General features: G+C 50.2%; 1 protein-coding gene across 11 annotated transcripts in view; it reads right to left on the reverse strand.

Moving 5' to 3' along the window:
* Positions 1–2,780: 2,780 nt before the first annotated feature.
* The window catches only part of MPRIP (myosin phosphatase Rho interacting protein), a 150,843-nt gene continuing 126,966 nt past the window's right edge, over positions 2,781–26,657 (reverse strand). For 4 of the 11 annotated variants that reach the window (XM_053563227.1, XM_053563220.1, XM_053563228.1 and 1 more), the window contains 8 exons: positions 22,934–23,081; positions 22,095–22,212; positions 20,742–20,901; positions 19,675–19,794; positions 18,006–18,092; positions 16,952–17,114; positions 14,789–14,874; positions 2,781–9,950 (listed from right to left, as the gene is read on the reverse strand). In XM_053563227.1, the coding sequence (XP_053419202.1) occupies positions 9,879–9,950; positions 14,789–14,874; positions 16,952–17,114; positions 18,006–18,092; positions 19,675–19,794; positions 20,742–20,901; positions 22,095–22,212; positions 22,934–23,081 (954 nt within the window). In that variant the 3' untranslated portion in view covers positions 2,781–9,878. Of the gene's footprint in view, positions 9,951–14,308; positions 14,374–14,788; positions 14,875–16,951; positions 17,115–18,005; positions 18,093–19,674; positions 19,795–19,879; positions 20,015–20,741; positions 20,902–22,094; positions 22,213–22,933; positions 23,082–26,657 lie in introns of those variants that run through there. The other 7 variants (XM_053563222.1, XM_053563229.1, XR_008374563.1 and 4 more) reach the window with 6 other exon arrangements.

The following is a 26,657-nucleotide window of genomic DNA, read 5'->3' on the forward strand; positions in this document are numbered from 1 at the left end:
TCCAAGCCATGAACGTAGGATATCTTCCCATTTGTTTAACAGCTTTGAACGTTTGTAGCTTTCAGTGAACAAGCAGTTTTTTTTTTTTTCTTTTCTTTCTTTGAGACAGGGTCTCACTCCGTTGCCTGGCCTAGAGTGCAGTGTGCAGTGACATCATCACAGGTTACCATAATCTCAAATTCCCTGGCTCAAGCTATCTTCCTTGCCTCAGCCTCCTGTGTAGTTGGGACTACAGCATGCACCACCATGCCCAGTTAATTTTTGTATTTTTTGTAGACATGGGGTCTTGCTATGTTGCTTAGGCTGGTCTCAAATGCCTCAAGCCACTTGTTTAAAAGATTTATTTTGTGGTGTTATTGTAAATAGAATTGCTTAATTTCAATTTCAGATTGTTCACAACTATTATATAGAAATACAATTGATCTTTTACGCTACAAACTTGCTAAATTCCTTAGTTCTAACATTTTTTTGTGGAATCTTTAGGATTGCCTATATCCAAGATCATTTCATTTGCAAACAGTCTTACTTCTTCCTTTTCTAACTGGGATGCCTTTTCCTTTTCTTTGCCTAATTTCTCTGGCTAGACTCAGTAAAATGTTGAACAGAAGCAGTGAGAGCAGACACCTTTGTCTTGCTGCTTGTCTTAAGGAGAAAGCTATTGCTCTTTTAACATATGTGGTTTATATCACACTGGAAGTTCTATCCCTGGTTCAGTGTTTTTTATCTTAAAAGGGCTTTGGATTTTCTAATGCCAATTTATTTTTTTAAAGTACACTTACATAAATTAAGCCAGGAATCATGGTGTATCCCTTTAGCCCCAGCTACTAGCGAAGCTGAGAGGGAATTGAGTCCTGGAGTTTGAACACAGCCTGGACAACATAGTGAGACTCCCCATTTCTTAAAAATAATATATATATGCAGAAAGTGCCAAAAAATGTATTCGCATTTTAAGAAAGGAAAAAACTTTATTAAAATTGTAATAATAAATACTGATGACAAAAGATGAATACAAGCCACTTTGACTTCTGCAATTACAAATCAGCTCACCATCAGTGTCCAGATGCTTCTGATTACAACGAACTACCACCTGAGCAGCGCTGGCCAGTATCCACTTGTATGGCTGTGCATGCGACTTCCACCTCTCCCCAGAGAGCCCTGCTGCTCACCACAGTATGTGAGCTTTCTTGTGACTAATACCATCATTGGAGCAAACATTATACTACACATTGCTACCCTAATTCAACTTTGAAAATACACAGATAACATCTCTTAAAATGTGTCCACATTTGGGTGGCGCCTGTGGCTCAAGGAGTAGGGCACCAGCCCCGTATACCACGGGTGGCGGGTTTGAACCCAGCCCTGGCCAAAACTGCAAAAAAAGAAGTGTCCACATCTGACACCCCCAGTAAATACATACATGTATGCATGTGTGTGTATACGTATTAGGCCAGTATCCACAAACTTTGTAGTATACATGTAACTATAATTTTTCAATAGACAAATTATTTTAAAAATCCTTAAACAAATGGAATAGCATACTGAAAATATGTACCTTATATCTGTACCTTTTCTTTGGCTAAGTTTTGTAATTTCCTCAAGTTATTTTTTAATCAGAAAAGTTAGAATTTTTTTCTCTACGTTTTGATTCCCAGTCATTTTGACACATTTCGTTCTAAAGCTGTACAATATCGTGACCCCTACTTTCTTATTTTAAACTTGTAGGTCACAACCAGAATTTTAAAAAATGAAGCACAGCAGAAATACCAGTGTTTCGTAGTAAGAGTGCATTGTTTTGTTAAATTTGGGGTTGTTGGTGTGTGTATTGGGTCTTGGTGTAAAATGCATTTTCTATTCTAAACAAAGGTAAAATGTTTCTTTTATTAGAGACAGGTATGGTGAGTTATAGTACCGTGATTGGTGAGGGCGCCACCATCACCAGTATTTTATTGTCCCATTATGCCCCTGAACATTTCCATTAACTGAGGCAGTGTCCTGGATAAAAAATATTTCCTACAGGCCAGGGACGGTGGCTCACGCCTGTAATCTCAGCACTCTGGGAGGCTGAGGTGGGTGGATTGCTTGAGCTCAGGAGTTCAAGACCAACCTGAGCAAGAGTGAGACCCCATCTCTAAAAACTAGCTGGGCACTGAGGCAGGTGCCTATAGTCCCAGCTACTCAGGAGGCTGAGGCAAGAGAATTGCTTGAGCCCCCAAATTTGAGGTTGCTGTGACACCATGGCACTCTACCCAGGACAACATACTGAGACTCTGTCTCAAAAAAAAAAAAAAAAAAAAAAAAAATTCTTATTATGGTTTGTATTATGAACATGTAAAACCTGAATATTTATGTGAGCTCTCCTAATTTTATTTATTTATTTTTAATTAATTATTTATTTTTTTGCAGTTTTTGGCTGGGGCTGGGCCTGAACGTGCCACCTCCAGCATATGGGGCCAGCGCCCTGAGTCACAAGTGCCGCCCTAATTTTATTTATTTTTGAGACAAGGCTGGCCCTAAACTCCTCAGCTCAAGTGGTCCTCCCGCCTTATCTCCTGAACAGCCAGCACTACAGGAGCGGGCCCACCAAACCATGCTAACTACCCTAATTTTAAAATGCTGAAAACTAATCTGAAACTTTTACAAACAGGCAAAAAGCAGATTATAAATAGAAATTTAAAAAGATACATCATAGATCTCTAGGTTCCTACCCGGTTTTGACGTTTTACCCAAATGTGTATTTTGCAAATGCCTTTCCCTGAAACAAAATCTCCTTACACAGCATACAAAGGTGATGCAAAAATAGTTTATTATGATATAGTTTATGTAAAGTTAGGTAGTATTTACAAAATAAAAATGATCAGCTACACCCAAGGGAATCTAGCATGTCACACAAAGGAATAAATATTTTGACAAAGTAACACTTCAATTGTTATAAACAGTTAATCACACACTTAAAAAGCCTCAAACTAAGCCATAGTTTTGAATTGTTAAAAAAAAAAAAAGCAAGCGTGAGCAGCTCAACTAGCAAGGCCTTCTCTTCAGGACACTGGTCTGACAGAAGCTGACCCACCCAGGGGTCTGCCCCTCAGTCCCGAGACCTACGAGGCCTATGCCAGCTCCCGGGGAAGCTGTGCTCAACAACCTGCCTTGCTCATTTGGGCTTGTTTTCTTCTGCACATAATTTTTAGTGTGGCGAGCATTATCATTTAGTATTAGAACAGTAAAATTAAACACCAGTTAAATGTATACAAGCTTGTTCTCTGAGCATTTACCACTTGACTGCTGAGATCCTTAGCTGTGACAGAAGTGATTCTATGAATCATTTCCAAACTTGTCACAGTTGAGGAAAATCACCCACGTTTCTACTTTGTTCATGTATTTGTGCCCTTGTAGTGTGGCATACTGTGTTTTGTCTCTGGTCGTCGGATTGAGACATTCACCCTGAAGAATGGTGAGAAAAATCATTAAGAATGATAACTGTTAAGAAGCTACATGGATGCTTTGCTTTTTATAAATATTACCTTAGGAAAACAACATGAATTAATTCTTATCACTTCACTGGTATTGAATCCTAAAATAAGTCAGTAGATAAGCTGTTAATACTAATGGTAAATCCTAAAAGCCTTTAAAATCCATTTTAATTGAAGCTGTGATATAAACCTAACAAACAGTGATCTAAGTATTCTTCACAACCTATCCTATGTGACAAGACCTTTTCACTGCAGAAGGGGCGGGGTGTGTTGGTGCAGCCGGCTGCAGGTGGTCTGTGTCTGAAGATTGCTTTTCTGGAATGTCCTTTCCTTAGGTGACTCCAGCTATGTCCTGGGGATGCCCCCTCACCGAGGCTGCAGAGGGGGCTCACCTGTGCCTGTGCACACAGAACACTACTGGATTCTATGACTCCTTATTGTAAAATAAGATGCATGATAAGTTTTGTGGCCACCATAGAAATTACACAGTGTAACCAGACAGCCAGGAAGCCAGACAGTTCAGTGGCTTTGCACAGCGAGTGGTCAGGAATGTTGGCAGCGACCAGCAGGGCCTCAAGCCAAATCTCTACAAGACTTAAATTATGTGTGAAATAGTCTGGTCAAGATGCAGCTACCATTTTTCTTTATTTTTCTGATTGGCTCTACCAAGAACAGGTAATGCAGAATTCTTCTAATTCAAAATAATTTATGGATGTAGGGTTATCGTTATTTTAGAAATTGTATACATTTTTAAAAGCCATCTGCTGAACGTCCAAAGCTTTTAAAAAGAACAGTCATTAAAAACATTCCTTGTAGTACAGGTGGGGTTCAATGGTGCAGTTCTCTCCATCATAAAAAAGGAAATGTATAGAAGATTTTCTTAAAAACCCATACAAACTGTCACAAAAAATCCCTGCAGTAACTTCTCAGTAATATTTACACTGCTTGCTCTCAATAATATACACGTTATTTTAAAGAAAATAAACACAGTTGCTTTTAAATACAGAAACATTGCAAGTGACGCTGAGCCTGCAGCAGCAGCACTCAGGGGCTGTGCCTGAACCTCCAGAGGACACCGCCCTGAGACGCCCACAGGGGCCTGTCCCACACGGGGATGGCCTGGTGTTGAGCTATTAACTCCCATACTCAGAGCTGAAGGACTTCAGAGAAGGGAGATGTACTCTTCCTTGAAACTGTTAAGAGCCATGAGCAGGGTTTTTTCCATGGCAGACAGATTTCAGAAAACTGAAATTCACCAGGCCTTACCCAAGGCTGACTCTCTCTGTTCTCATCTGTGGAAAGTGTGACCATGCTGAAAACTGTGTGTAAAGCACACGAGACCGTGCATGAGCACCACGTGTGGCACCTCCCACGGAGGGTGGCCTGACCTTCTGACCTAAGAAGACCCCTCGCACAGGATTAGAAGTCTAACATCTGAGCTTACGCCTTTAAGGACTTGATGACACAGACAAGCCCGAGGAAAAAAGGGGTGTGCTGCCTGTGGTCAGCTTCGGGCCTGGCTGTGTGGACACCGGCAGCAGCCTCATGTTCATCCTCGAGAAAACAGATGCCAAGCGGAGCAGTCCAGGAACTCTTCCTTTAAGAGCAGAGGTGGGAAACAGTGTACAAACACCTTAACTTTAGAACCTTTTGAATAAGTAATTTCCCAGTAGCCGTCTTCCCAATGCTTTTCAGTAAGAGTCAAGGCAGTTTTGCCAAGACACTGAAATTTGTTCACTCATCTCAGACAAATAGAGAAAACACAGGGTCCATCCTGTCAGTAGGAAGGGGGAACAAAGTCCCTTCTGACATGTGTCATCTCTCAGTGTTCCAAAATGGACATCTGGGCAACAGGTGAAGGTTGGTTTAAAGGCAGATTCCTTATACAAAGGCTGTATTGACTCAACTATTCAGGACATCTAGGGTGTGAGATGTTATGAATGAATAAAGTTTCCAGGGAAGGGGAAGTTTCTCATTAAATTGCCAAACATTTCTTTGAAATTTCAACATTGAGGCCAGGTGCAGTGGCTCACACCCATAATCCTAGCACTCTGGAAGGCCAAGGCGGGTGGATTGCCTGAGCTCACGGGTTCAAGACCAGCCTGAGCAAAAGCAAGACCCCGTCTCTATTAAAACTAGTTGGGCGTTGTGCCACACACCTGTAGTCCTAGCTATTTGGGAGTCTGAGGCAAGAGGATCACTTGAGCCTAGGAGTTTGAGGTTGCTATGAGCTATGACGCCATGGCACTCTACCAGAGTTGAGAGTGAGACTCTATCTCAAACAAAAAAAATAAAATTTTAACATTAAATTCCTTTGAAGAATAGTATCATACATTTCCATTCTTTATAAAATTTTGAAAATACTTTCTTTCCCCCTTTCTTGGTCATAAGGGGTCATAGGTTTTGTTAGCTTTTAAAAAAAATTATGTTACAAAGTCTTAAATTCCAAGCTTTTTAGGACAATAATAACCAAACTCTTATTTTCATGAAAAATAAATGTTGCTAGGTTACATTCTTTTCACTCTGAAAGATAACTGCAATAAAACTTGGACAAATCAGCCAGTGAGTGGCTGGGAGAAAGCCAGTGTGCAGCCAGACATTAACACAGCCGTAGGTCACACAGAGGAGCAGGACGGCAGAGCCAGGCCACAGGCCACGCAGCACGGGTCAGCCCAGAGGGGGCCCGCAGTGGCTGCCTGCTTGTGTGGGTGAGGTGTTGCGACCAGCCCCCAGGGCCCTGCACACTGGGCAGCCACGCTCTGCTGTCTGTGCCCGCCTGCAGACAGCCAGGTGTCGGTGGGGAAGAGGAGCACGCCCAACTCTGAGCACATGTCTGTGTGGCTGCAAGTCAGAGGTCCATCTACCCCACAGTGAAATGAATGAAGTAAAATACATCCCATAAAAAGGCTTTGCTCCCCTATGGGTCAGACCCCTTCAGGCTCATTCTGAGGGTCACAGTGGTGCGATTCCCTTCTCTCTTCCTAGGCTGGCCTGCGGTGAGGGGGGTGTGCTCAGGCAGCAAATGCCCCCATCTCACTGCTGATGCAGACTCTTGACAATACCCCGCATCACCCACGCAGACCGTCAGGGTCTGTTCTTGGTTCTTCCTGCCTTTGCACTTGCTGGATTCAAAAGGAGAGCCTCTCTAACTTCAGTTCTTGCTTAGTAAACCCTAACCTTCAGGACACGGCTCCTCCCGTCACCCCTAGACGTTTGGCCTCCTTCTGACACGTTTAGCACAGCTTTCAGTTTCCACAGCGATAAGTCTGTGACCCTCCTCACCCCCATGCCCTGCACCTGCATGGGAGTCTGCAGGCAGCACTGGGGGACTGGGCGCCACTCATGTGCATGAAGTAACATGACCAGCAATGACCACAGGTGTCTGGACACACGTAATGTCGTTTGTTATGTGCTCACAAAGCCACCAGAAGAAGTCAAATCAGTGTTCCCATTAGTATGTCGGGCACAGCTGACTTGCAGGTTATAAGTGAGGTTAACTGTAGGAACACATTTGAAACTGGGAAGCCTGTCCACATAGCTGCCTCTTCACCAGGGCAGCGGGGCAGGCTCCCTGCGGCCTGGCAGTGCCCAGTCCTGATAGCCTGCTGCCCACAGCTGCCCGCAGGCATGCCCTCCAGCAGCAGACACCAGTCCCCTCCACCTCTGCGTTTGTTCTCTGTTCTCTGGAATTCACGCGCTTCCCTCCTTCCCAGGGGATCTACACGCCTGCAGGGAGCAGTGGGAGGGACACACCAAGGACCTGCCTGGTGGAGGAGACCACCTGGGTCAGCAGTAACACCTATGCCAGTGCTGCCAGGGGGGGCAACATTCTGTGCTCCTGGGACTCATCGGGCACATGAATAACTTCTTCACTGTCCTTTCTGCCTGGTGCACTCCAGCTAAAGGGCGGGACTGACCTAGGTGAAGCGTCACGGTGACACTCTCCTCATCAGTGCAAGGACAATGTGTGTGTGTGTGTGGGGCGGGTTGGGAAGCTGCAGCCAAAGAGGAACTCCAGTGTCCCCTTTTCTCTACTGGCTCAGCACCTACTCCTGGCAACACCCATGACCAGCCCCGGGAGACCAAATCCTTCTGTCTCCAGGCTGAATGTGGGACTTTCTGCAGAGGCCTATGGTGCTAGGAGGACACAGATGCCAGCTCGCCTGTCTTTTCAGGGCTCTGCTCCAGCCCCAAACACTATAGCTCAACTTTTTCACTTCCCAGGATTCTTGAGGTCCAGCCTCAAGGGGTAAGTGATGAAGAAAAATGAATAAAAGGCTCTTTTGACCCATAGGCAAACTTGCTTTTATCCAAAGCACTGCAAGGGCTGAAGGCACAACCCCTCAGAGGCAGGAGGAGCTGCTGCAGGGCCAGAGGGTCCCCAGGGGCAGCAGCGATGGTCATAGAGAAAACTGCCTGGGTGGGCCAGGCAGTGAGGTGGGGGGTCTTCAGAGAGGGACAAGAGAACAAGTGCCTGGGGCCCAGGGCAGCCATGCTTCCCTCCGGTTAGATCCTGCCTCATGTCAAGGACCTGCCTGCAGTGGAGCAGGGTCTTTGAGAGAGAATGGAGGCTGGTAGGGACCACAGCATCCCCAGTACTCCTGCACGTTCTCATTCAGAGCATGACACTGGAAGGGCCGCTTCTCAAAGTGCTGCCAGTGTAAACAGGTTGGGGTGTCACAAGCACAGCATGCTACAACCTCTGGGGTTGCTGGGACCACAGCACGTGCCACCGTGCCTGGCTCACATAAGATTTGTAAACAAACCTACTTTTTTCTTGCTGTTAAAAACATGGAAGAGTAGTAAGTAGCAAAGAAGGGAAGGTGTGGGCTGAGCCCTTGCAACACTTGTGGGAAGGGGAGTCTTGATGCCAGCAAACAGCCCTGCATTTGTTCCAGACAGAAGTGAGTACCTGGGTGTGAGTCTCAAACACACAGATCCAGGGCTTAAGCCCTCCCTGCTGCCCATAGGGCAATGCCAGACTTTCCTAGATGACCTTGTTCATTAACTTAATCCAGAAACTGAACCAAGATTTCTAGATTTTTAACCCCAAAGCAATGTACCCACAAGAACCATCAAACCCACTGAGGCCTTAATACAAATCCCTGGCAACAAACCAGCAGACCAGGGGAGCAGAGGCATCCCCAATATCACAGGCTGATGACGCCCTCCTACAAGCAGACCTGGTCCCCCAGGCCGGGTCTGTCTCTACTCCTTGAGGAACTCCAATTTAAGAGATTTTTCAGGACGTGCTACAGAACATCTTGCGGAGTTAAAAAGATCTTTGCTCAAGTTATTAGAAAAAGCAAAATTGTTAATATAGATTTACTTTAACTGGGCTCTCTGGAAGGTAAATGCTGTAAGAGAACTTTCAGAGCTCAGGCTAATTAAGCAAGTGCAGAACCCTGCCCACATACCACGGGACTCTCACTGGGTCCTGCCCACATGCCCACGGGACTCTCACTGGGTCCTGCCCACATGCCCACGGGACTCTCACTGGGTCCGGCGCCCTCTGCACTTTCTTATCTGCCTCGTCCAGAGCGACATGACAGTTTCTTTCCAAAAAGGTAAATAAACTGTTTAAACAAACAAACACCCCCCCCGCCCCCCACCAACTTTTCCTCTTCTGAGTGATTCCCTGAGGGAAATTCACCTTTCTTACAGTCAGTCTGAACCCCAGGCTGCAGGCCACCATTTCAGTAGTTGTGAAAAGACCAACAAAGGGGCAAGCAGAGGAAGGAAGGAATGAGAGGGGCTGGGGATTTTGTGCAAGATTTAATAAAAAAACAAACAAAAATAGGAATGACTGCTTTCAACATTTTCCAGGTTGTGAAAAGTTTGCCACGATTATCTGGGTTGTGATTCTAAGCTGCATCAGTGGGACAAGTACAAACGCAGTCCTCAGAAGGCAGTGCATGTCCCCTCTAGCGCTAGGCCATCGAGTCAGGTAGTCAGTGCTGTGATCCAGGCCGAGCTAGACGTCCAAAAGACTTTTACGTCTGCCCTGCGGCATGCTGGCTGCGGACCTGCTTCCACACCAGCACTCGGGAGACAGGCTAGCTTATCAACAGGCTGCGGAGCCTTAATACTGACAGTGAGCACGGGTGACAGCAAGGAAGGGCTCTCACACAGATGCCCCCTGGAGGGATGGCCCTGCCCAGCCCCCACTGCTGGACTAATTTCAGAAAACCATGGGGGAAAAAAGCTTTGATGACTATAGTAAGTCTAAATCAGCGCGGCAGGGAGTGGTGTGAGCAACCCATAACTAGTCTCTCATGCATCCAGACCCACAGTCAAAGATGACGATAATCACAATAATAATAATACAAACAAAGGTACAGACAAAAAGCAGCGGTAGAGCTGTGCTGCGCAAGCCGGGAAAGGTGCGTGTTCAAGTCGAACAGGGCACAGCTAGTCCTTCTTCAAGTCCCTGGATTCAAACAGCTTCAGCCGCTCCTGCACGGTCAGGCCTTCCTTCAGACTCTGGGTGGACACGGGAGGAAAGAAATGAGCACACGTTAGCCTCTCCGGGCAAGACGAGGCTGGGCCCGGCCAGTCAGAGAGGCAGGAGCAAGCTGCATGTCTCGAGATTAGTGGGGCATGCCAGGAAAGAGCGTTATTAGAGGAGTATGTTTTCCGATCAGAAAATTACATGGATGAAAAAGGAAAATAACAAGGGAAACAAGACCATATGTTTAAGCAGTTGAGACCTGAGCTTAGGGCTCTTTAGACAAGCAGTGATCTGACTGACACAGCCAGGCAGAACAGGCGGGCTCTGAACCAGGAAGCTGCCCATCTTGTCTCTGAGTGTGGACTTGTCCATATCCGGCTCCTCTGTAGTCACTGACCTAACAGCCTCAGGCGGGACGGTCAGGGTGTCCGGGCTCAGTCCCCACTCCCACGCAGCCCCCTGCAGCACCTACTGGGGACCAGGGACACATCACCTGCCCACTCGAATTCTCGGGAGGCAAACCAACACTTTGCACACACAAGACCTCAGTAAAATTTATATCTGAACATACAGACATGAGTGACATTTTACTAACTAGGGGATGATATATTTTCCATTTCACTCTTAGAAACTTTTCCCAAAGATTTCATTTCTTTCTTTTTTTTGAGACAAGAGTCTCACTTTGTCACCCTTGGTAGAGTGCTGTGGCACTCTCAAACTCTTGAGCTCAAGCAATTCTCTTCTCTCAGCCTCCCAAGTAGCTGCCACTACAGGCACCTGCTACAACACCCGGCTATTTTTAGAGGTGGGGTCTCACTCTGGCTCAGGCTGGTCCCCAACCTGTGAGCTCAGGCAATCCACTTGCCTTGGCCTGACAGAGTGCTAGGATTATAGGCGTGAGGTACCGCGCCCGACCCTATTTCTTTCTTTTTAAAGGGTCTCATTCCATCACCCAGACTGGAGTGCAGAGGCACAATCATAGCTCACTGCCACTACCAGCTTCTGGGCTCAAGTGATCCTCCCCCTCCGCCTCCTGAGCAGCTGGGACCACAGCTGCCCACCACCATGACTGGCTAGTTCTATTTTTTATAGGGAGGGAGTCTTACTCCTGGTCAGGTTGGCTTGAACACCTGGCCTGAAGTGACCTTCCTGCCTCAGCCTCCCCAAGTGGCTGGGAGTCTTCCTAGGCGTTGTCACTGCACTTGGTCAGTATTTCTGAATAATAAAATGAATAGCACTTTTCGAGAGTTCCAGCACTGGCTGATACCCATGGTCAGGGTCAGCAGCAGACTCGGCCAGAGCTGGCAAAGATACAGGCTTGACTGAGACACATGAGGCAGAGGTGATGGTGTCTCCACCTCTGCTCCTAAGTTGAATTTGTACCTAAGGTGGACTTTTACCTACTGCCTGCAATAGGCTCCACTTGTTAAGTGCGAATTGAATGTCAGATGTTTGTAATTCAGGGACTGCACATATAATTTGAAACCAGATGCTGTGGGCCTCTGGTGTCCCCACCCCACCCCACTCCACCCCAACCAGGCCTGCATGTTTGTTTTTACATTGTAGAGCTATGTGAAAATAATTATTTGAGTTTTAAATGAACAGTTCTATTGCTAAACAGTTTGAAATTCACTGGTCCAGAGGAACCTCAACTTGAGCAGGTGGTAGGGCTCTATTTTTCTATTTTGGTAAGTTACTTTTAAAGCTTGCCGCAGAGTGGGCAGGGGCACGGGGAGCAGGCTCATCTCCCATTCTCTGTCTCAACATCTGCGCCATCCTTGAGGTCCCCCCTCCCTGGCCCCTGACTACAGGGTCTTGCAGTGGCCAGTCTTGTAGAGCAGCTGAGTAGACTTCTGGTCACCACAAAGGGCACTGGGACCACCTGGACAGCCCTGGCCTCAGCGCCCAGAGACAAGCCCTAGATGGTGAGGCTGTCGCTGCCATGCCCTGCCCCTAACAGAGGACTTTCCACCAGGACTGTAGCACTGGCTGCTCCTGGGACCCGTGCAGACAGGGGAAATCCAGCCTCTGGGTCTGCTCCCTGCAGGCACCACGTCAGAATCATGCTGCAACAGGCCAGAAGGAGGGGCACCTGGACAACCAAGTCTCCTACCCTCTGCCCCAGTGACAAGGGCAGAGCATGGGGGCCCAGGGATGCTAGGGTCACTGCGGCCCTAAGGGCAAAAAGCAGACAAGCCCCCACGTTGCCCCATACCCAGAGAAGGGCCACCTCTCTGAAGCCTCTGGCTTCTCTCCTGGGCTGCTGCTTAGCCCAGGACAGGACAGCACAGGGATTATGGCTTTGGGACTCACCCCCAGGCTGGCCTCTACCAAGTTCCTCCTACTGAGCTGGCCACCGACACAGGCCCTAGGACCCCCAAAGAAGCATTCTTTGGTTTTAATCCTAGCAAAGGCCATGCAGTCCTTAAGTGAGTACTTGCTTTAATTTCATGGCACTGAGACTTACTTTTTTTTTTTTTGAGACAGAGTCTCACTTTGTTGCCCTTGGTAGGGTGCCGTGGCATCATAACTCACAGCAACTTCAAACTCTTGGGCTCAAGTGATCGTCTTGCCTCAGCCTCACGAGTAGCTGAGACTACAGGCACCCGCCACAATGTCTGGCTATTTTTAGAGGGGTCTCACTCTAGCTCAGGCTGGTGTCTGGCACTGAGACTTTCTGTCCTTCAAAGTAGGATATAGAAACAGGACACAACAGGCACAGATGCCACATGAAAAAGCACCAACGGCAAGTGCAGGTTCTGGGTGACCTTGCTTCCTGTCGTCTCATGACACTAGGGGGGAGGGAAGGTGTCTCCAAGTACAGCCAAGGAGAAGGATGACACCCACCTGTGTGCCTCCTAATGTCTCTGGAGAGGGGACACTCTGCCCTGCACTGTGGTGTCCCAGAGGAGGGCTGTGCAGTGCCCATTCTTCTGCTGGAAACTGGCCACACCAAGCAACAACTTACAGGTCCCCTCACTGGGCTTCTTCCCATCCTTTCCTAAATCCCCCTTCTCTGGGAGCCTGCCTCTCTGTGGGGAATCTTCCTGCCTCACCCGCGCTGGCCCGCAGCATGCCTCCCTGCACAGGACTTGCTGTCAGGGCGAAGGGTGCTCACTGTGCTGGGACACATTCCTAGCCCTGACACAGTGGGGCCACAGCACAGCCTCCCTGTAGGGGAAGGGCAGAAGGTCTTGGTCCCCTCACCCGTCTATCACTTGTGAGCATGGTCCACGACAGTGAATTTCAAAGTCTTCAGGAAAAGTTCAAAGATAACAGCTAAAGTTTAGCATCACTGGAAATAGATTCTTCAATAACAAAGTCACGTGCCACAAAAGAACAAGTTTCCTTCTGTTAAACAAAACATTTTTCATATTTGAAGAAAAACCCCAAACTAAGTTTTCAATCAAGCCTAAACCATATTTGGGTATAAGTGACTTGGGACCATAGGAAAATAAAAACAACTGACTAGGTTCAAAACACTTGGATTTTTTCAAAACCTCCTAAGGCAAACCCAATTCTCCTAAGCCTTGGTCCACAGGATGCCGTAGGCTGTGTGCCCCCAGGAAACAGGTCAGCAGGTCTGCAAAAGGAGTCAGTGTGGCATTTCCGTTCTAAACCGTCCCACTCTGAGGGGATGAGCCCAAGCTGCCAACTCAGCAGCCACTCTCAGCCCTGTGAGCAGACGGGAGCTTAGCAGCTGGGGACACAGCACCCTCCTACTCACACATAAGTTGGGTCTCCCACCCCAGGCCCATCCCCCAACTCCTCTTTGGGACAGTGCCTTCAACAGCATCCAGCAAGAAGCTTGTTCTATTAAAAAAAAAAAAAATGCTGGTAAATAATTCAGCCCCAGCTGATGCTACCATGCTCTTCTGAACCATTCCTAAGCTCTGCCCCTGACTGATTTGTTCCTGGCCTGTAAGTCCCAAGGACAGAAAGGCCCTGACAGGCAAGACCTGGGTGTGGGACCTGCCCAGTGTGGGAGGCTCCTCTGCCACCTTGGGCAGCTGGCAGACTGCCAAGCCAGCAAGGCCTGCAGCGATGACAGTGGGTATGTCAGCTCCACCTCACAACACAGGGCAAGATGGGTGTCCCAGGGAGGGTAGAGCGCCTGCGTGCACAGAGGCCCAGCATGCATGCTGACAGGGGCAGCGGCTGCCAGGCCGGGGAGGCCCCAGTGCCTGGGGCCAGCTCTGTTAAGAGGTTAGAGTGCAATGAAGTCCCCTGTGCGTGTTAACGGACTCTCCTTTGGATTCTGTGTGCTTGTTGGAGAGAGATGAATTAAGATGAAGTGACCGTGATGCAGGCGCTTGCTCTGGAGGTGTGAGCGGTGCATGCAGAGACCACCCCCAGGCGGGCAGGTCGGTGGGTGGGAGAGGTGTTTTACCTACATGACGGGGACCTGGAAGCGGGTGCGTTTCAGTTATCCCATGAGACCTGCTCAATTACGGACTGTCAGAGGAGAGAGCAGAAACGACACAGTCAATCCCAAACGACACCTGCCAATGCCCCGTCCTGCCCGCGGCGGAACTGTGTCCCTCTGGAGCACGCTGTTGCTCTGTCCCTCTGGGGCCTTGCTGTTCCAGGGACTGGGGTCGCTGTTTCTCAAAGGCAGGCAGTGCTGGTGTGTGACTGTGACACGCACAGAGCAGTATGGACAGCTGGCTGGCTCGGGGACGGAGGGAGGCTAGCCTTGGAATAGGAGCCGAACCGCTCAGAGCCCTGCCCTCACAGCCTAGTCTCAGTGTCACTGCCAGGTCGTGGGGACAGCCATCAGCACCCGCCCAGTAGGGGGGCAGCAGGCAGCTGCAGTGGTCCCTCTGCTCAGCACTTTCCAGCCCCATGCAGAGTCCAGATTCCAGCTCACCTTGGATCTGATGTTTCTGAGCTGCCGGGCAACACAGGATCGGTCTTTCTTCAAGAAGTCAGGGTTACTTTTAGATTTCATTATATCTGAAGGAGAAAAGACCCATTACCTTTGTTTTCTAAAACTCTCTGGAATCAGGCTGAGTGTTTAAGCATTTTCCAAGCTTATCGCTGTAGCACATTTACAACATTTCCTTAAATAATGCAAAGGGGGTTCAAAGCCAAGGACCACAACACACACTAGATCTTTCAAACAGTGGAAAATGCATGTGGGCCTAGCATATTGACTGAAGCCCCAAGCAAGGTCTCCAGCCCACCCTGGACTTCAGCACCAAGTAGGCCAAGGGTCCCCACTATTTACCGACTCCCACCTTCCTCCTGGTACACAGCACTGTTGTGAAACAAGGCCAAGGCCATGTCCTCACTGCCTGCCCACTGGGACAACAGTCCATTAGATTGTAAAAATGTCTCCTTAGATGCCTGTCAGACAGACATACACTGGGTTGTACCATACCATATATCTATACCGTGCATGGGGGGGGGGGGCTGGGTCTTATGTTTTTTTTTTACTTTTCAACTGAAAAAGAAGGTGTGATTTATTGTATACTTGTTACACTCGGCAAAACTGAGAACAGAATTAGTCCAGAATGTCAGGTCCAGGGCCAAGGACCAATAGGGACTGTTGTGCTGTGGGCAAGACAGGTCCCTCAGGCCTTGGCGGTCAGATGGTGAAGTTCTCCAACCACTGAGAGGAACGCTCCTAGTGGCGGCTGCAGCCCAGCAACTTGTAGCAGCGTCCTCCGCCTCTGGCACCCACAGCCCTGGACGTGTGCCCAAGCCCAGGCTCCCTGGACCTGGCCTTCACGTGTGCCCACCCTGGGCTCCCTGGACCTGGCCTTGTCCTTCTGTGGCGCTTCAGTCTGCGCATTTGCCTCTTCCTCCACTTGGCTCCTACAGCGGGGAAGTTTCTAGAAAGATGGTGCTAAGGCCAAGATTGGTTTTATTTTGTTTTTAAAGAGGTGGGGTCTCACTGTGTTGCCCAGGCTGCTAGTCACTGCTGATCAGCACAGGGGTCTTGGCCTGCTCCATTTCTGACCTCTCATTTCAGCCCTTTGTCAGCAACCTAGCAGTCCCGGCTTCTGGGAGGTCACCACACAGGTGCGTGACTGGCACAGTGTACCACTGCCCAAAACCCCCAGGCTCCAGCATCCTCCCCACTCAACCTCCTGAGCAGCTGAGCCAACAGCCACTCCTGGCTGCTTCATATATTTATGGATCTCTTTCTATGTCAAAACAAAAACATCTACCTGACCTCTTTTAAGAACGTTTAAGAGCAGTACTCTATTGGGTAGCAATGCCATAGTTTAGACAATCTTCTGTTTGACGCCTGAAGACAGAATTCAATTTTTGGCTCTTCTAAACAAATGCTCAAATAACCACTCGGACTTTTCTATACATCTGGTTTACATACTTTACCCAAATTCTAAGTCTTCCCCTGTCCCCTGGCTGCTAGATCTCGTCTTCGGAAGCAACCATGGTTACCATTTTGTTACCCTTCTAGAGCTGGTCTACCATTTGATTTTAAATTTTGCCACACCCTGCCTGACTACTGCCCAGAAGACTGGAATTAGACTTCCCTCAGTAATGCAGATGATCTTTTTTAAAAGCCTCTGTCAGTACAGCCATTATCCATCCCTATTCCTTGGCCAGCTGACAGATCAACATGAAGATCAGATGAAACACATATTATCTGGAAGTGCTTGAGAAAATGTTAGGTCTTCAACCTCCCTGCCATTTGTTGTTTACCCGGCTCCCTAAATCATTGTGGCCAACAAAAAGAACAAAAAGAAGGATCAGCTGTGCTGCTCACCTCGGAGTGGAGGGCGCTTGCCCCCTGCCCCAGCCCATGAACTTTCATGGACTTCATGTAAGACCCTAAGGTCAGCTGCTGAGCTCTTCAGGAAACAGAAATGAGACTCATCATGACTATAGAACGCGCTGGCAGTGTGGCTTCTCCCTGAGCACGCGGCCTACGCCTGGTGGGAAGGGGGTCTTGCTAGTCCTCAGCGTTGCACGCCTACTGCAGAGGGGCTGGGGCTGCTCTGAATCAAGCATGGGCAAATCCCTATCAGCATAACCCACAGGGCGCAGCCTGGGCACACACCATATCCCGACACAGAGGAGCTCTCAGGGGACTTCTCCCCCAGCGCTTCTGTCGCAGCCTTGAGCTGTTCTTTCAACCTGCTGACGTCACAGTCGGCCTTTGCCTTCGCAATGCTGAGCTCTGTGTAGATGTCTTTGTACTTGTCACTGGCATACTTCTTGTCCTTGGGAAAGGAAAAAAGCAAATAGCAGTTATAGCCAGGGGAGGAGAGTGACGCAGAACTTGGCTGGGCCCCCGGGACTGATCACCTGGCCCTTGCCTCGCCTGGGTCTTTCAGCGGCAGAAACCCACAAAAAGAAAATGACAGGGAGATTAGGACACATGCACATCAGGGATCCCCATCAGGACAGTGTGGGAGTTTGCAGACCCGCGAGCAGAGGAAGGCAGCACCCAGGACTACCTGGCCAGCCTGGTGTGGCCATCAGCCCAGAAAATGCTCTCTGGACTTTCTAAGTCAGGCGTCCTCAAACTTTTTAAACAGGGGCCAGTTCACTGTCCCTCAGACCGTTGGAGGGCTGGACTATAGTTTAAAAAAAAACAACTATGAAAAAATTCCTATGCACACTGCACATATCTTATTTTGAAGTAAAAAAACAAAAGGAGAACAAATACAATCACACCGCCTCATGTGGCCTGCGGGCCGCAGTTTGAGGACCCCTGTTCTAAGTGAGTAAATGGCCACCAAGAACTCCATTATCTCCCTCCCAACTTCAGAAGTTCCCTGCAAGAGGCCAGTGGCTGACCCGACTCAGGTTGCCTCACTTCACAGGACTCATCTCTTGGGCCTCCATTAATCCCGCCAGAGCACATGAGAAGCACTAACCAGGCAGCAGGGCCAAGCATGTGTTTCCACGCATCTGCTTGCCGAATGATGTCTACGCTAGAACAGCCTGTGCTCAACCTCAGGCTTGTGTGTTCAGGAGGCCACGCATCTGCCTGCCAAATGACGTCTACTCTAGAACAGCCCATGCTCAACCTCAGGCCTGTGTGTTCAGGAGATGTGTGGCCTAGAGCTGGTCCCCAGACCTGCCCTCCCATGGTAAAGCAGCCTTACCCGCAATGCTGTCTGCAGCTCATCCTTGAGGGAGCTGATCTCCTGTTTCAGGTACTGTATTTCTGATTCCTTAACCCGCAGTAAGACCTAGAATGACAGAATCAGGGATTGATGTTTCTTTTTTTTTTTTGTAGAGACAGAGTCTCACTTTATGGCCCTCAGTAGAGTGCCGTGGCATCACACAGCTCACAGCAACCTCCAACTCCTGGGCTTAAGCGATTCTCTTGCCTCAGCCTCCCGAGTAGCTGGGACTACAGGCGCCCACCACAACGCCCGGCTATTTTTTGGTTGCAGTTTGGCCGGGGCCGGGTTTGAACCCGCCACCCTCGGCATATGGGGCCAGCACCTTACCGACTGAGCCACAGGCACCGCCCAGAATCAGGGATTGAGAAACCAAACACCAAAAACTGAAAGGCAAGCAGATTCCCACCCTCTCCCCACTCCCCAGGGCCCAGCTATAAATATAATTTAAATAGCTCTCAAAGCTACAACTTACATATAGAAATAGAAAGAAAGAGCAAAGAAATTGCCATGATTCTGGCCAGGCATGGTGTATCACGCCTGTAATCCCAGCCTCTGGGAGGCTGAGGAAGGAGGATCGCCTGAGGCCAGAAGTTCAAAATGAGCCTGAGCAAGCAGACATGATCTCTATAAAAAATAGAAAAAAAGCCAGATGTGGTGTTAGGCGCCTGCAGCACCAGTTACTGGGGTGGCTCAGGCAGGAGGATCATTTGAGCCCAGGAGTTTGAGACCAGTCTAAACAGCATGATGAGACCATCTTTACTAAAAACTTTAAAAACTGGCCAGATGTGGTAGTATGTACCTACTGCCCCAGATACAGGACTTGAGCTCAGGAGTTGAAGGCTGCAGTGGGCTATAATCAGGCCACTGCACTCCAGCCTGGCCAACAGGGTGAGACCCTATCTCTAAAACATTAATTAAAAAAATAAAAATAAATGCTACTGTGACTCCCCCCAGACCCCATGCTATGACACCCCCACCCCAGCCTGGGTGCTGTGTGCTGAACCTGACCAGCCGCTTGTCTGCAGGACTCAGCATCGAGGCTCAGGAAACACGCTATGGAAACTTTGGTCAAACTTGCTCAGCTTCTTCTGCCCGTCTTTGTGGTAAAGTACTCGTTTAGTATGAGACATTTTTTTTTTTTTTTATTAAATCATAGCTGTGTACATTGATATGATCATGGGGCATCATTCACTAGCTTCACAGACCGTTTAGTATGAGACATTTTAAAATGAAACTTAACAGAATAAAGAGAACTCTAAGCACTTCCCTACCAGGACATATATACCAGAATCAATCTCTCTGAGGTAAAGCGAATCTCTGGGCTCTGAAAAGTAGGTGTCAGGTAACCTTCGAGCAGCTGTAGCCCCGTCTGCCTACAGGGGATCCTTCTGGTCGGGCAGGGTCTGTGGTGTGGTGGGGCTCCGCATCCCCACAGCATCAGAGGGGCCGCTCCACCCGGCCCCCGCTCCATCCAGCAGCTAACTGCTCCTTTGCCTCCTTGGGCTACTTCAGTCTTTACATGCTGTTCTATCCTTGCTGTCTCACAACCTGTCCCTCCCACAGTCCCATGAGTGAGGGGCTGCACTCCCCTCAGGGCCCAAGGGGTACAAAGCCAGGCAAAGCAGGACCTGGCTCCTGCTGGTACCTCCAACTCGTAGGCATCCTTGCCCTGCGTGAGGGATGACCCAGCAGCCTCCCCGCCGCCATTCCCGGTCAGCAGCGTCCGTAACCGTGTAATCTCTGCAGCCAGGCGGTTGTTCAGCTCCTAGGGGCAGCAATACAACAGTGACACTCCACAGAGCTGCCTGGGGCTGAGTCACACGATGAGGCCTGGGAAGGTCATTTCCTACCGATAGTGTGCAGCGGTCAGGCACCGAGCACAGCATGTGGGCAGCGTCCGTGCTGCTGGCGTGTCTGAGACTCTGGGGGACTGCCCGGCCTGCGTCACGCAGCCTCTCTCAGGGCCTCTGAGGGTGCTGTAAGGCCTGCAGAGAGGTTCGCACAGTGTGCGGCTGACGACCCTTCAGCCCTTCCTCTCATGACTGCTAGATCACCTGTGCCATGGCTCATCTCACATGAGCCCCTGCAGCCCCACCCTGCCCCTCTTCCTCCCACTTTCTGAACTTCCTGTCTGGCTAAGGCCACTGCAATGACTGAGTGGACCCAGTCCTGCCTGTGAAGTGGCCATGACCCCGGGGAAATCCCAGGTGGGCACAAGACTGTGTGCCCAGCACCAAGGGCAATGCTCAGAGGCAGGGTAGGGCAGAGCACCATTTCACTTAGTCCCCACAGAAGGTCTCACGATGTGTCAAACCTAACTCAGCCAGGATTTAAATGCATGCCAGTTTTCCAAGGAGTGGGCAAATTCAAGAGAACAATTTGACAAAAATAAATGTGAGCAGGAGATAGCCCTCCCTTGAGCAGCTTCAGCACAGCCCTAACCTGGGGACAGGAGATCTCCCATGTAGGGACAAACCTCCCAGGCCCTGCCTACCAAGGGTAAGACTCAGACGCTCAAAGAGCATGTTAGGACATCTCAGGGCCTCAGGAAGGCTGGAGCGAGAGGGACTCTACAGTTAGCATAGTCAGCTTATGTAGCAGGCGAGGAGTTTCTGTCCACACAGAGTGACGTCAGAGAAACCAGGTGACACCAGGCGGCCCCTCCAGGCCATGTCAGGGAGCAGCCTGGCTGCAGCTCCCAAGTGGGCTCACCTGGTTGTGGGCATTGAGCTCCTGGTTCTCACGCTGGCACTGCCGCAGGGCCTGGCGCTCAGCCTCCAGTGCCTGGGCCAGGTGGGCGTTCTCTAGGCACTTCTGAGAGTACTGCTCGGACAGCACCTCTAGCTCCCGCTTCACCGACTGCAGCTCCTCCCTGCAGAGAAGGCCGTGCTCATGCCTCTGCCCACACCAGTACCCACTTGAGAGGGGACCTCACACAAGGAGGGCCAAGCCCACCCTGCGGGCTGTTCCAACCTGGGGCACCCATGAGACCAAGGGGCACCTCATAGCACTGGCCCTGTGCCCCGGGCCCCCCTTAGACAACCCCATAGGCCTACAGCCAGTGCCTCTCTGGGTGCCAGCCCCTCATGCCACACAGAACCCCATTTCTGGGAGAAGTCAGATGTGGGACTCTCTTCTGACTGGGAATTTTGTTTTCAGTGTCCAATATAGCCAGAACCAGGCTCTGAAAGATGCAGAAAGTTGACTTCATGAGGCTGCTCAGGCTATCCTGGATGAAGAGAAGTGGACCAGGACCAGGAGGCTTCCGGACAAGCCACTCCACCCCAGCTGAGGGGAGTGTGAGTCTCTACAGCTGTGTTTTTCAACCTCTTTTATCTCACAGCACACTTGAACCTATAGTTAAACTTCTGCAGCACACTTAAATTATTCTGATCAAAAAAAGAGTAAAAAAAAGAAAACTGCTTTGAATTTCTTTCGAAAATAATTTAATGACAACATTTTCATGGCACACCAGTTGAACATCACTGGTCCACAGGATGCCGCCAGGCTGCCAGGAGCTTGGCCCAACTGTGCCACCTGCTCCTGAGAAGCAGGGCCCTGGCTTTTGACCCCTGTAGAGACCCTGGCAAGGTCTAAGCACGGCACAGCTCTCATGGTCCAACCCTAGGGCTCTGGCAGTGTCAATTCTACTGAAGGGTAAAAATCAGCAGCAGCTATTCTGGGCCACCCTCGTGCCCAGGCAGAGAGACTCAGCACATGTGCAGTTTCTACAATAAAGCACAGTGATCATGGTCACTTTGCTGACATGCAGCAAGGGAGTGCCAGCTACCAATCCTGGCTGCCGGCTCCTGCTGGGCTGCTAAGGCAGCACCTGCCACTGGAGAACGAGTTCCAGACAGCCTTGGAGATCAGCTCTGAACAAGCCAGGACCTTAAAATTCTGCTCGTTGTATCTTGTTCTTTGGATTTTAGGGACTAGTCTTTATTTGATATAAGAAATCCCACTTGGGCTGTGTCCTGCCATTGGAGACAAGGGTGGTCTGAGCTGCCATAGGTCCCTGGCCAACCTCCCGCCGGCCCCCTGCCGGCCCCGTCCCCCACTCACAGATATTGCCGCCTCAAGGCCTCAACGTCGGAGTTGACGCTGCTGATCTGGGACCGCTGGCTCTTCTCCAGCTCCCGTTCCATCTCTTCCCGGTGAGCGTTTTTCATGGCTTCAATGGCTGCAGGCAAGAATGAGCATTAAGCACTACAAGGCTGTCTCCTCCACCCGCCCCGTGACTGAGGTGAGTTCCACAGTTAATGCTTCAGCTGTCAGCAGTCAGTTTCTGTGCAACAGGCTGGAGACTCACAAGCAGCTCTCTGAGAGAGATGGATATAGGCACTTTTGTTTTGTTTTTCCTTTTTTTGGTGTTACAAGAAAACCAAACCGATTAAATAAATGTTGATGTTAAATTCAAACCTGAGTTCGTAAATTAAGCAACCTGGGAGCAGGTGTATTTCTTCCTTGGCACTGAGTAACAAAGTGCCACCAGCAACAATGAGCTACATAAGTGACGGCAGCACCTGACGGTGGACGGGCTTGCCCAGGGTGGAGTACATCAGCCGTCACGAGTGTCTCGACAGAGACAGAGTCCACAGTGTCTTCATGCTAACGGGCACCCCAGAAGAGGTGGGCCCATACTGACAGGTGTCTGTCAGGGGGAGGGCCACCATCTGGCCACCGAGGCTGAGGACATCACCTCACATGTGCCCAGCTGTGCCAGGAGTCAAGGTGGGCAGGAGTGCTGGTTCTTGGCTGGACATTCTCAAAGGGCTCCTAAAAATCAGCATTTGCCCCTAGAGAGAAGTGTCAAAGGAGAGTCTTAACTCTCAGCCAAAAGGCAATTCAAAGCCTGGTCCTTTCTCCAACCGTATCATCTCACTGTGGCCGCCCCTGCTCACCTGAGATAGTAGCTGCCGTCTCCTCGGCCAGGAGGCGGTCTTTCTCTTCCCGGAGCTTCTCCAGCTCTCGCTGGTGCTGCCGCTGCAGATCTTCGATCTTCTTCTGGTGTGTTTCTTCCATTGCTGCAAACCCTCGCTCACATGTGGCCTGCAAAATGCAAAAGACTTGGCGAACTTCTTCCTTCGCCTCTAAGTCGGGCACCTGTGCCGGCTCTACACACCCCAGGTGCCACCAACATTCCCGAGGCAGACCCCTCGGTGAGTTCCCTGCGGGCGGGGGGGTGGAGGAGGGCAGGTTCTCCTGGGCCATCTGGAAATTCTCACTGATACTAGCAGAGCATTTGGAAAAGGATGTTCCCCTCCATAAATTCTGTACCTTATTTTTGTACCTGTTCTGAGCCGTTCTTCATGGGAAGGGCTGGTATGGGGGTGGGGAGGGGCTGCAGTGAAATTTAAAGGAGCCAATCCTGGACCTTCCAGTGTCAGTGTCAAGTAGGACACCTTGGAAGGACAGAGAACAAAGCACAGACACAGATGCTGGTGCTGCCTGGTTCAGAGGGACACAGTGAGAGGCTCTCCATGCCCGTCAGCAACAGTGTTGAGGGATTTATGTACTGGAGTGAGCTGAGGCCATATTGCAAGTAGTAGGTAGCCTGGTGGTACCAGCTGAACCCAACCACCCCACGGTGGGCTGGGGGTATGTAGAGCCACTGCTGGGAGTGGGGGCCCTGCCACTAGCCAGCTGGCAGCCTGACTGGCCACCTAACTGCACAGGTGTCTGCTGAAGGAGTGAGGGTGTGCCAAGTGATCTTAGTCCTAACCTACGTCATCTTTCTTCCTTTTTCTTCCAAAGGAAAATAAAAAGCACCAATTAGTGCTCCTACCATGAACTTTAACGAGACAGAAGAACTGCTTTCCAAGCTTTTCTGTGCCTCGTCACACCCTGAAGGACAAAGGTGCATCCTAACAAGAGAGAAAAGCATTCCCCAACCCCCAGTTGGGGAGCCTGGTCCTGGTCATGGGAACTGAGCTTTGCTTGGTTGACAGAGCAGGTGGTGGGTGCATGGCTGCTGGGGGGCGTGCAGTTGCTCTGAGCACAGAGGCCCTTTCTGTCTCAAACTCCCACAAGCTCCACTTCAGAGCTCAGAGCAGGCTGTTGGCTGAGTTCTAAGAAGTGGAAGAATATGGCCATGTCCTGTCCCACACAGTACAGCTCTCCACTGCAGGCTCCCAATCTCACCTTATTTGGCCAATCTTCTTGCACATGGATTCAAGAAAGGAGAGCAAGAAATCAAATTGTCATGGCTGATGTCTCTACTGAGCCCCACGGTTAGCCAGGGCCCCGGCTGAGAGCCCCAGGCAGGGTTTCCAAACTCCCAGACATAGTCCTGACTTTACTAGCCCTACCTGCCACAGGGGGCAAATGCCTCAACATCTGTCCACTGCCAACTGGGCACCCACGGGACCAGGTAGCAGCACTTCACCCCGCGGAGCAGCTGTGGGAGTTCTTGACTCTGCTTCCTGCCCTCTGGCTCCAACACTGACCCCTTTCCTCCCTTGGTTTGTTTCCATGTGGCTTCTCAGCACACTTAACTAGTAGCTTTTACACATCTTATTTTGATTTGAGTGTATTGAAATATATGAAGACAATGGTCGAAACTCTAATAAAAACACTAAAGTATCTCTAAAGGCCCAGTTGCTTCTTTGGAGAGAATGTATATGTTAAAAAATAACTAATCCAGGGTGGCTCCTGTGGCTCAAAGGAGTAGGGCACCAGCCCCATATGCCAGAGGTGGCAGGTTCAAACCCAGCCCTGGCCAAAAACTGCAAAAAAAAATAAAAATAAAAAAATAACCAATCTGTGGCTTGGCACATGTAGCTCAGCAGCTAGGGCGCAGGCCACATACACCAGAGATGGCAGGTTTGATCCCAGCCTGGGCCCATCAAACAACAATGACAACTACAACCAAAAAATAGCCAGGTGTTGTGGCGGGTGCCTGTAGTCCCAGCTACTTGGGAGGCAAAGGCAAAAGAATTGCTTAAGTCTAAGAGTTGGAGGTTGCTGAAAGCTGTGACACCACAGCACTCTACCGAGGGTGACATAACAAGACTCTGTCTCAGAAAAAAAAACCCAACACCACCACCAACTGATCTGTACACAGTTATTTTTAGAGATAGGTCCTGCTATGTTGCCCAGGCTGGACCCAAACTCCTGGGGTCAGTCATCTTCTCACCCCAGCGTCCTAAGTGGCTGGGACTAAAAGTACCTGCTGCAAAGACTTCTAATCATCCTTGGGACCAAAAAAAGCTCCTCGGTGACTACCATGCCAAGTTGTGGCATCTGAAGAGGGACTGTGGGGCCAAGAGCCCAGGCAGCAGTCTGCAAATATGGCGGCTGTTGGCCAGGCTTTAAGCGCTATCTGGCTCTAAGTTCTAGAAGTCTGAAGGGGCTGATGAGAACACAGCACAGGGTGGAGGATGCTGTGCCATAGTGGCACCAAGCAGCATAAAGCGGGCTGTGTGCAAGGCCTGGAAGCTCCATACCCAGCCTGCAACCACTGCATCTGAGGGATCCCTGGTGACGGGGGCCCAGCACAGACTTTGGCTAGTTTCCAACACCAGCAGCTACTTCTTGCTGCCTCCTTGCTGACTGGTGGCATGATACCATGGGCCTTGTCTGTGGCCAGGCTGACCAACCTCCAATGGTCCCCATGGACGCAGCTCTCGTGGGTACAAACAGGAAGCAGGTCATCAGCACAGGTACCACGCCCAGACACCTGCCAACATGGGAAGGCTGCTGGGTGCTCTGTGGAGAAGGGTACTAGGGAAAATGTCTTGGCTTTCAGAGGCACACCTGACCCATGTGGACACTGTTCTCAGCACACTGAGCAAAGCACGGCCACAGACACACTTTGGAAAGCAGCTGCTGAGACTTTCACAGTCCACAGTGGTGTGGGACAAGGTGAGCGCTCCGCCGCCTCCTGCCAGCCCCACAGCCCTGCTGTCATGACGTTAACCCAAGAACTGCCAGCTCACCACATGCACTCCTTTTTCACTCATAGCCAGAATAATAAAGTGCTGGGAAACAAGCCTGAGTGTCCCACGGGATAGTGGCCATGGGGACAGTGTGTGCAGGGCCAGTATGGCAGCTGCCGGTGAGCCAGGAGCTCACTACAGGCACACCCAAGGAGTGGTGTTGGCTGAACCCTTATCCCACTCAGCTATACAAGCACTGGATCTCGATGGGCCTGGGCGCGTACTGGGGGTAGTTTCCAGCAGGAAGAACATGTGTCACAGGTACCAGGGCAAACTTCTGAGGCTAAAGGGAGCCCCAAAAGCTCAAGACGACAATGCCCAGGCAACCATACACATGATGTGGCCTATGCTTACAAGGCTCCCGCACTGCGCTGGGGGGCCCAGAATGTCACCTTGGTGTGCCAGGGCCTCGGGCAGAGTGTGACATGAGGGGGGATGCAGGGCAGTCCCAGGGGAAAGGCCACTTTCAAGAGCTCCAGAGAAGGGAACAGGAGTAGCTGGACTTGGTGCTGTGCAGGAAAGCCCTTTTCATCAGGTGCCCATCCAAAGCCAGCTCCTCACGGGGAGCTGGGGTGAGAGACAGATCGTCAACACCGTCCTGCAAACATTCCCATCTGGTGTCCACACGGGTCCCTACTCCACTCTCCAAGACCAGCAGGAGGAGACTGCCCTCCAAGGAGGCTTTGGG

The sequence above is a fragment of the Nycticebus coucang genome, chromosome 15 (genome assembly GCF_027406575.1).
Source record: "Nycticebus coucang isolate mNycCou1 chromosome 15, mNycCou1.pri, whole genome shotgun sequence".
Lineage (NCBI taxonomy): Eukaryota > Metazoa > Chordata > Mammalia > Primates > Lorisidae > Nycticebus > Nycticebus coucang.